A 10,943-nucleotide genomic window follows, 5' to 3' on the forward strand; every position below is an offset into this window, starting at 1 on the left:
CTCCAGTTTTCTCTACGTATCAGGGCCCCAAAATTTATTAATTACAAGACACCCCCTGGCAACGAAGCAAAACAAAGCTAAACATTCTTTTTCTCTACCCCTTTTTTTTTGTCTTGGAATATTCTTTTTATCAGACCCATTTTCTCTTGTCTAAAAATCTTCCCAATCCCAAAAATTGCACTTCATTTTCAGTTTCACCTTTTATTTATTAATAATTTTGATGTTCATCATCAAAACCCCATTATTTATTTATTGACTTACAGTGCCCGACCCAAGACTAAGAGCAAGTGGAACGCGTTTAACATATTCCACGATCATGTTTGATAACAGTCTCAAAATCAGTGGGAGGAAATTTCTGCTTGAAGGCGTATTGAGAGAAAAGTCGAACGGAGTCATCTTAATTTAATTCTTGAAACTGATGTATACCATATCAAGTGAATCAACTTCATTCTTTAGGACTTGTTTATCTCTAGATCTTACAATGATTCTACATTCAGAAACTTAATCATGACTAATAGTTTCGAGTTGCTCCGAATCACTAACATCATCAAGGATGACAAGAACTTTTTTCTGGCAGAATTTGCCCTCAGATGACAGTGGATCCTTCTGGCAGAATTTGCCCTCAGATGACAGTGGATCCTACTCTGGGAGTGCCTCGACAACAACGTGTTTGTATACAAGCCTTAATAAAGACTAAAAAACTCATCTCAAACAAATCCATCATTTCAGTTATCGAAAAAATAAGTTCATACATAACAAATACTTCAAATTCTACTAGAAAAGCGCACCATGTGAAAACATAATATGCTGGATAACAAAGGTTCAAGAGTTTGCAAAGGCTACATTTACAACAAAAAAAAAAAAAAAGAAAGGCAGTGCAATATCACAACCGTGTGACAATCTAATATCCCAAAAGGCGCTCAAAAGTAGTGATACATCGTATCTTTTATCATTTGCAGAGCAGTCAAAACGAAAAACTTCATCCTCTAAGATGGGCTCAAAAATCGGTTTCCTTGTAATGGAGTCTGATGTTGTTGCCTTGCCTTCAAAATCAGCCATCTTAGGCATTAGCCTCCTACCAATAAAGCATATTGTTATAACTCTTATTTCTACGAGTCAAACTTTGTACGTAAAAGCAGACAGAATATTACATACACTGACATTCCCTTTATAAATACACCAAGAAAAGGTTTCATGCTAGAAGCATGCATGATATAATTTAAGACTACTTGCACACATGGACATTAACCTCAACAATATACAATTTCAAAATATACTTGCATCCAAATCTTGGCACTCATCAAAAAGCCTGAAGATATTTTGAGATGTACCAAGCAAAACTCAAAAAATACCAAACACTAGAGATATAATGGTTTATTAGCATCAATTATTGAGCCTCTAATCTACATGCTGAATACATGAGAAAGCCACACGAAATAGGCAATACAGAGCAAGTGAGGGAGACTCGAGAGGAAGCAGTTAAATCTAATGTAGGATCTACTCATGTCATGGCAGTTAAAGCAAAGGCACTTTAAAATGAAGTCACCTAGTTAGAATTTTTATATTTTTTAGAAAAACTTAAGAACTGAGGGGAAATTTCAAAAAGAAATAAAAAAAAAAAAAGCACAAAATAGAAGAGATAAGTGGAGCTTGAAATAGAGGTAATAATTCATGAGAAGGGAAAAAGTAAAAAGAGGGGAACAAACAGTCAAGACCCAGAAAAAAAAAAAAAAAAAAGAGATAGAGAGAGAAAAACACGAGAATCTTACATAAAGACTTCCGCATTACGCTATGTATCTGATAATTGAAAGGAATAGATTCAAACATAAGAAAATTACAAAATTTTGGCATCCAAGTTCCTTACAGATTTTTTCAACTTCAAGCATGCTCCACTTTTCCCTTACATGGGAAGAATACCTTTTGCAGCATCCTGTGAAAGAAAATAAAAGGAAAGGAGGCAATAAGCAACCTTTTGGGAGAAAAAAGTTATTCAAAGAAATTCAACATCTAACTCTTGAAAGAAATTTCTTATTATTTTTAGGCTGAAATTTCTCAAACAATGGAGATATATAAGGTTTCATTTTCTCTAACATTAGTAAGTAATTTTTGCCTTAAATATAAAAAAAATTAAACTAAAATTAAACTATCTAATTTTTACCATTTTATTGCAACTATTGAGTGTTCAAAATTTTATTTTTATTAAATTTAACTTGTTAATTGAACAAAGATTAATTAACAGTTATCATATCTCACAATCACATAACCTAAGTGATTAATTTTCATCTAATCAAATGTTCAATTGAGTGAAAATAAATATTCAATGATTTAATTGATTATAATAAAATTTTAAAAGTTTAAATGATAATTTAATTTTAATTCAAAATTTTTTTTATATTCAAACTGTAATTATTTTCATCATGATCAAAAAAATGAAAAAGGTGAAGCTATTGCTTTTAAAGCAAATCATTTGATTGGAAACTTTTTGGTTATTGGGCATTACAAATTATAACAGATATTATTTATAGATTCAGAAATTAGTAACAATTCATAAATGTTTTTTATTGTATCGTATGCATTATGGTGAGAATTCACTAAAAAAGATGGTAGAAAAAGTAACTAGTATCACAAATTAAATCATCCACTTACTTTTGTAGACCCTCGATCAAGAGAGAGAAAATAGTTTTAATCTTATTAGGCTCTGGCTCATGTCCATTGTCAGGGCTAAAATTTCTTTGATCTTCCTCAGAGCCAGAACTTTTTGTCTGCCCAATATCTTCTTCGGTCAGGAAAATTTCACTGGATTCAACATCATCAGAGAGCTGGACCTTTCGCCGGATTATGGCTGCATCTATATAGAATACATGAACACCAACGCAATCCAAATGGGTGAAGTAGGATTGAAATTTAAATGATGCCCCTACATAAGGCATGGCTTCGTGAAGCATATTGTGATCAAAGACAATGAAACGTGCATGATCGCTGCCCTCATAACCATCACCATTAATGGGAGAACAACTATGTATGAAAGTATGACAATCACCGCTTGTGGTTCTCAGTTGGGATTTGAACCTAAAGTGCACACCCGGTCCATAACGGTTCAGGACAATGCATAAAGCAAACCCCACTAATCCACTACTACACTTATCTGGATCTAGCTCCACAGCTATTGAAGAATACCTGCTCCAACGCTCGAACTGTTCTAACATTTGACATCCAGGTAAAACACAAACCAATTTCACTTTGTAGTAACTTGTTTCATAAACTTTGCCTTCGGGGTACCCTACCGATCCCCCGCTGCTGCACATTAATGTTTTATAATCCATCCAATTGGAGTCCACTTTCTCTACCAGCCCCTTTGCCGATTCCACTGTAGATCTCTCCACCAATTGCTTTGTAATGCACTCAATCTTGAGCAGTGTATTAGCCACAATGTTGTTGATTGCATCTCGATTCAGTTTGATGCAGTTTTCAAATACAATCGAGACAAGTCGTTTCAGTTGGAACGGACTATCAACTACAATCAAGTCATGCTCGGGGAATATATTTGGATATTGATCAGTGAACGAAACTGTTTGTAATGAACTGCATCCATCTGCTTCTATTTTTTCTAGATATGGTGGGAGCCCTAGCAATGATTTAAGCCTTTGGCATCTTGTCACTACCAATTTTTGGAGGCTTTTAATCCTAGAGATTGATGATGAGGGAACGTCTTCAATTGAAGTGTTTGCCATATATATTTCTTCTATCTTCTCTGGAAAATTGGGAACCTTTTTGATATTTTCACAACATGATAGACCTAGCCGTTTAAGGGACGTCAAATGTTTCATGCTAGGAAGTTCAACCAGACACCTGCAGCCGTTACATATTAATTCCTCAAGGTTTATGGCTGTTGAGAGATTTGGGATCTCGCGTAACTTAGAGCAGCGGTTGAGGTCAAGCACTCTTAAATTTTGTAGATCCTGCATGAAAGTGGAAGATAACTAGACCAGTTCTAAATCTCTAAATTGTAGGCCATACTAACAATAAAAATAAAATAAAATAAAAGAGAGAAGTAATTAATGAACATAAAATATTAACCTTTGAATGAATAAGACATTAAATAAGAATACCTGGTCTCCACTCCAAAGTAGTTCGATTTTTTCACCGTACGGTAATCTTAATTCAACTAGGTTCTTTGGACTAAAGTTTGATACCAAAGCTTTAAAGGGATAATACTCCCAATGAAGATAGCATAGCTCATCAGAAAGATATTTCAGATCGTGGAACAAAACCCACTTTTTAAACAAAACAGAATGACCGACCAAATCTGGGCAATACAGCTTGATATATCGAAGATTGGTCATCTTTTCAAAAGCAGCATCACAAATTTTTAGAGTTTTACGGAGTTCAAAAGATATCCCTTTAACCGAATCTGTCACCTAATAGCCCAAAGCAAATTATCAAGTATCAATATGATGAAATTTTCTTGCAAATACGCACATACATATTTATCTATTTATTCAAATAGAAGAAGAAAAAGGTGTGTGTGAAAAGCAATTAGCTCTTACCTTATTATCTTTTAACACAAGAGGAACATCGACAGGTCCACGTAACCTACTGCGTTTTCTAGGATCATCCGACTCTTGGCGAACTATATTCCAACACATATCTTCTAGCAAATCATGCATCGAAAGAATATTGTCAGGTGTTGAAATATCAAGTAGGCACTTGTCCTCTAGCTTGGTTATTGCAGATCGTACATTACATTTATAAGAACTATACAGTATTTTTGTTACATCCTCTCTGATTCTCCCTTTAAAGAAGAATGCAACATCAAGAAATATATCCCTTTCTAACTCATCCAGTCCATCAAAACTAATCTTCAATGTATCAAAGACTTTTTTTTCGGGATACTTCTTTAGCTTATCCATTTCACTTACCCAATCTTCTTTATGTTTTGATAATAGTGCAGAACCCAAAACTTTAAGAGCAAGTGGAAGGCCTTGAGCATAATTTGCAAACCTAATTGATAGATCACGGAAATCAGCAATAGGATTGTCTTGCTTAAAGGCATATTTAGAAAAGAGTTTAAGAGAGTCATCCTCACTTAACTTCGTTACCTCATATATTTTTCCATCTCCATTTCTTAATACTTGTTGATCTCTGGATGTTAGAATGATTTTACTTCCACGACCAAAATGTTCAACACATAAATCTTCTAGTTGGTTAGGCTCATCGACATCATCAAGGACAACAAATACTCTTTTAACGCGGAGCACTAAATTGGATAATGAGGAAGCGTCTTGCTTTAATAAACTGCTAAGAAATTCATTTCGTAAAGACTGCCTTCCTTTTTTTTCAAAATTTTCTCGCACATTATAAAGAAAGTAATGATAATGAAAATCAGAAGAGACTTCATCATAAACAGCTTCAGCAAGAGTTGTTTTGCCTATACCACCCATACCACAAATTCCAATTGTTCGAATTTGATCCATACGTACCCAAGATATAATTTTCGCCTTCTGATCATCTATCCCAACCAAGTTCTGATTATGACCACTTGGAGACTTGCTCTTCAACTTATTCCAAACTCCTTTAACGATTTCCTCAATGTGTTCGGATTCAGATCTAATAAATAAAATAAAATGAATGTAAATTTTTTTTCATAAAGAAAACAAAAAACTCAATTCAACATACATATACAATATGAGATCAAGGAATTACGAGATTCAAAATAGAAAATTAGTTGAAAAACAAATAACAAATAAGAAAGTAACAAAGAATTACAAAATTCGGATAAGATCATAAAATCAAATCGAGAGAGGAAGAAACAGTTACCTGTGTGAGTTTTCCACTATATGACAGCCTTTCACATCGGCTACTTTAGCAAAAGCATCCTTCCACTGCTTTACGTCACGGGCCGGCTTCTTTCTTTGATGCTCATCAAAGTATTTTTTAAATTTTCCACTAAGGCTTCGCACATCGGACGGATTAATATGGAAGAAAATGGGCACAACAATAAGTAGTTCCTTAGTATACAACTCCATGATCTCAGAGAGTTCTCTCAAGCACCATGAAGAAGAAGCATATCCTTCAGATAAAATGATTATGGCTATCTGCGATTCCGCTATTGCTTTCAACAGTGCTGGAGAAAGTTCCTCTCCCATTTTCAGGGTTTCTTCATCGTAGAAGACGTAGATTCCACGGTCTTTCAAAGCTTTGAGTAGATGACTCGTAAAGTTAAGGCGTGTTTCTTCACCTCTGAAGCTCAGAAACACTTGATACTCTGGTTGACGACAGGAGGACGAAGAAGAAGAAGCCATGAAAGAGTAAGATCGCAAGACAAAAGAAACAGTAGATCCAGTAATTGAGACAAAGAGATACATATGAAGCTCCGTTAGTCTCCTTTTATTTCTATTTTTATTTGTATTTCGTAAGAGAAACAAATGAAACTTAATTATTTTATTTTTAATTTTTATTAAAGTAAAATATTAACTAAGTTTTATTTATTTCTTTATTGCAAGTGGAATGCTTATTAAAATAAAATTTCTTAGTTGTTAAGTTTTTATTATCCAATTCTTTTGTCAAAGTCCTACTTTAAAACAGGAGTTGATTCGTTTCCTAATGAATATTGTATTATATTATCATTATCAATATAAGAATACCAACTCCGAAATATAAATAATGAACGATATTTTTTTATAATTTATTAACTTAATTATTTTTTTTTAATTTTTATTAATTAAAATATTAGCTAAGTTTTATTTTTTTGTTTATTGATAGTGGAATGCTTATTAGAATAAAATTTCTTAGTTGATAATTTTTTATTATCTAATTCTTTCAAAAATTGTTCCTCAAATCCCTATTTAAAGTTGGATTGATTGTTTGATTGATTAAAAGATATTGCTTAGTAATTAGATTTCTTTGGTAAATAAATTTATTTGATAGACAAAAAAATTTTTTTAAACGAGTATATTAAAGGGCAAGAGATCATGAACGGACAAATTAATTGAGATTATAAATATAAGAAAAAATCTTGAATTTACTTGATAAACTCTGCTTGGCTTCTCTTATATTTGTACATTTGGTTCGAAGTAGAGTGACTACAACAAAAACAATATGACAAAGGTAAAATAACAATTCCTAGTTAGGTGCACACTTCTTATCTGAATTCAACATTAGTTTAATTATGTTATTTACCAAAATGTTAGAATAAGCCAACCATTCATGGGTTGGAGGTTTATCCAACAAATGTAAACTGCCTTGGGCGGTTTTTTGTTTATTAGTTTTGAATCAAATCTGCCCATCAAAACTGCCATGGGCAGTTAAAAATGCTATGGTTCAATCATGCAAAAAATATTGCAGCAGCTTCTCTCCAAAAACTCCAATGTATAGCATTCAACCATTGCAAACAAGAGAAAAAAAATGGCATTCGGTTATAGTATGGAGATGATGAAAAGGCTCTTGTTGAAATCTCTTTCTCACACAATATTCATTTTAGAATTTGGCCATGATGAAAGAGATGAATACATTCATCCAAACTAATTGTGTAGGACTATGTGATGAGTGATATAGTAAACAAAAGAGGAAAAGAGAGAGATCAGCATAGAGAATAAAACCTTCTAAGAATTCTCGTGCTTCGATATTTAAAAACTTACGTTGTGGATAATAAATAATTTTTGAAAACATGATCTTTATATCTTTTCAAAATCAGGGTCTTCCAATGGGACAATAAAACTTTAACTTTTTAACAATAAAACTCTTTTCAAAGGTCGGTGAAACATTTTTTCAATTGAATTGCTTTGTCGATTTTTTTATTTTAATTTTTTTTTTTCAATTACAAGCAAAATTTCCTAGGTAAATAAAACTACCTTAAATAACAACATTAATATGTCTAATCGTCTTCATTGGTATTGAAAAAAAATTAAATTATTTTTAAATATTTTCTTATTATTGTTCATCAATATGTGTAATTTTTTATATAATTAAAGTTTTTTATTATAATTATTAAAATTCATATCATAATGTCTAGATCTAGGGATATATCGTTAGACATTAGCTTTAGGAGTCGCCACCAATATTGTTTTATTTAGGTGCGATTGGTCACCTAAAGAATTTATCCTTTTGAGGAACACCTAAGCCTAAAGGTCCTTAAAAGAATAAGTTCAGGTCTACTAATCAGAATAGAGCTCGGGAGTACGATTACGTGTGAGGAAGGTTGTAGCACCCTCACAACACCCATTGAAATATGGTACCAGCTTAATTTTGTGTTATTCAATAAGCCTTAAAAATTTATCAAGTAATTAATTATTGAAAATTACTCTCAATTGACTCTAATACTTTTAGCAGAAAATTAAAAAAATTCTTTCACCTCAAGAATATACAAGGAGATTATTGTTTCACTTGCAGAGGCTCCATCGTCGGATTATTTAACATTAAAAAAAATCAAGACACAAAAGGAAAAAGAAATAAAAAAAATGATTCAGCTTTAAATATAAATTCTTTTCTCTTCAAAAACTCATTGCTTTTGTACAAGAAAAATTGATACTTTCAACTTTTCCTCCAAAATTTTTTTTCAAAACTTTAATTTCGAAGAAAATTGATACTTTCAACTTTTTCTAAAAAACCTTTTTTTAGAAAATTATTTTCAAATAAAATTGATACTTTTAACTTTTTCTCGAAAATATTTTTCTGAAAACTTATTTTCAAGGAAGATTGATACTTTCAACTTTTCCTCAAAAATATTTTTTAAAAGTTTTATTTAAAGAAAATCATTTTTAAAAAATAAAATAAAAATAAAATAAAATAAGGAATACTAAATAATTCTAATCTAATCAACAAATAATAATAATAATAATAAATAATAAATTAAAAAAAAATCTTTGGAACTACTCGGCTTGGCTGAAAAATGGCTCGGCTCAAGATAGAAAAGTCAGCTCGAAGACATCGGCTCGGCTTGGCTCGACTTGGTTCTAAGAGTCGGCTAGCACAAGGGTCAACGCGGGTCAAACGCGAGTTGACACTCGGGTCGGGCCGCTCGATTTCAAAATGCGTAGATCCTCTGAGAATAATAACATCAAAATGACGTCATTTTCAGCAAGTGTAAAAGGCTCTAACCTCTGTTTTTTTCACAGATGGCTCATTCTCTCTCTCTCCTTCCCCTATTTTCTCTTTATACTATCTAAACAATTTCAGATTCCTATTGAATTTCTACCAAAATCTGAAAAAAAAAAAAAAAAAGCCATCGAAATCTTCAAATCTGGCAAGAAAACTCATTGAAAAATTTAAAGTTCATCAAAAAATTTCACTGGTTTCTGAAAAATTTTCAAAAATTTTTCAGAAAAAAACTACAAAAATTAAAAAAAAATCTTTAAAAATCCTATACTGCCTCTAAACACCTTTAGCTTCTGTTTCACTTCTCTGTTTCTTTTCCTTCTGATCCCTCTCTCCGTGTGTGTTTGTGTTTTGTTCTTTGTGATTTATGGATCTATTTATAGGGATTGATCAGAAGAATTTCTGATCAATCTCAATTCCTTCTTGGATTGGGATTCAATCCTTGAATCCAATCTAGACTCTGATTGAATCTCAAATTCACGATAAGATTCTAATTTTTTATCCTAATCCCAATCGAAAAGATAAAAATAAAAAATATATATTAATAGATAAATAATACTAAAAAAATAAAAAATAAAATAATATATATTTTAATAAATAATAAAATATATTAATAGATAAATAAATTAAAAAATTTTATATATTAATAAATAATAATAGTAATGATAGACAAATAAATAAAAAATAAAAATAAAAATGCAAATGGGCTTACCCATTTGGACCAGGCCCAATTGATCCGGGCCTAGACTAAATTGGGTATCTACAGCTGCCCCTCTTTGCATATTTTTTATGAAACAGAAATTACGCAAAGATGTAGACACCCATTCAAGACTCCATTCGACCTTTTTCTTTTTTTTTTCACTTTTTTGTGTTAAAATTTTGATCAAAGCTCCTCTAAGCAGAGGCTCAACGACTTTGAGAAACATAAACAAAGCTCTTCTAATCAGAGGCTCAACAACTTTAAAAATAAATTGCTCTTCTAATCAGAGGCTCAATGACTTTGAAAAATAAATGGCTCATCTAATAAGAGGCTCAACAACTTTTGGAAATTTTTGGAAAGTAAATTGTTCCTCTAGTAAGAGGCTCAACGACTTTGAAAAATAAAAGGCTCCTCTAATCAGAAGCTCAATGACTTTTGGAAAGTAAATTGCTTCTTTAAACAAAGGTATCACAACTTTTGAAAAATAAATTACACCTCTAAACAGAGGCATCACAACTTTGAAAGTAAATGCTCATTGACAATCACGTCCAAAGGAGTTAAAAATCGTGTTTGAAGGAATTTTAAGAGATTATGCCCAAAGGTCTTACAAATCAACCTTGATACCGAGAGATATCCTATTTCAAGGATTAAAAATTTACTTGACAAGCTTTTTCTCAAATTCAAAAATATCTTCTCATCTATCTTCTCCATGTGGGATTTTGGAATACCTCTGCTTCTTAAATTTATGCACTATATTTTCTTAAATGTAGTATATGCTATGCAATGCGTGTGAAATTCAATGCATGCTATGTAAATGTTGGCTAATTAATTCTTATTTAATTATAGTACTCAAGTTTCTTAAGCTCTTTTCTTGGGCATCGAACCCTTTGTTCTTAAAAAACCAAGCCAGTGTAACTCTTAATCACCTCTTTCATTTAATTCTAGTATCCATTCTGCAGGCAATCTCTTTTCAAATTCAATGTTCTTATCAAATTTACCTTTATCACTCTTGACCTTTCCAATGTAATGTAGTAATCTTTCATGTTATTATTTATCAATCATTATTTCAATATCAAAAAGTAAGAATGTATTCACACATTTCTTCCATTTCAAGGTATTAATGAGAAAATAATAAGAATGATTAGGAAAC

General features: G+C 31.7%; 1 protein-coding gene across 1 annotated transcript; it reads right to left on the reverse strand.

Annotated features, from left to right (window-relative positions):
* Positions 1–745: 745 nt before the first annotated feature.
* LOC111283928 (disease resistance protein RPV1-like) lies at positions 746–6,501 on the reverse strand. The gene is made up of 6 exons (XM_022872615.2): positions 5,818–6,501; positions 4,548–5,607; positions 4,110–4,418; positions 2,647–3,959; positions 1,865–1,930; positions 746–1,075 (listed from the first exon to the last, which is right to left on the reverse strand). The coding sequence occupies exons 1-5, from the start codon at positions 6,363–6,365 to the stop codon at positions 1,879–1,881; spliced, it is 3,282 nt and encodes a 1,093-aa protein (XP_022728350.2). The 5' UTR covers positions 6,366–6,501; the 3' UTR covers positions 746–1,075; positions 1,865–1,878.
* Between the last annotated feature and the right edge of the window lie 4,442 nt (positions 6,502–10,943).

This window comes from Durio zibethinus, chromosome 3, assembly GCF_047325235.1.
Source record: "Durio zibethinus cultivar Kanyao isolate XHJ-2024 chromosome 3, ASM4732523v1, whole genome shotgun sequence".
NCBI lineage: Eukaryota > Viridiplantae > Streptophyta > Magnoliopsida > Malvales > Malvaceae > Durio > Durio zibethinus.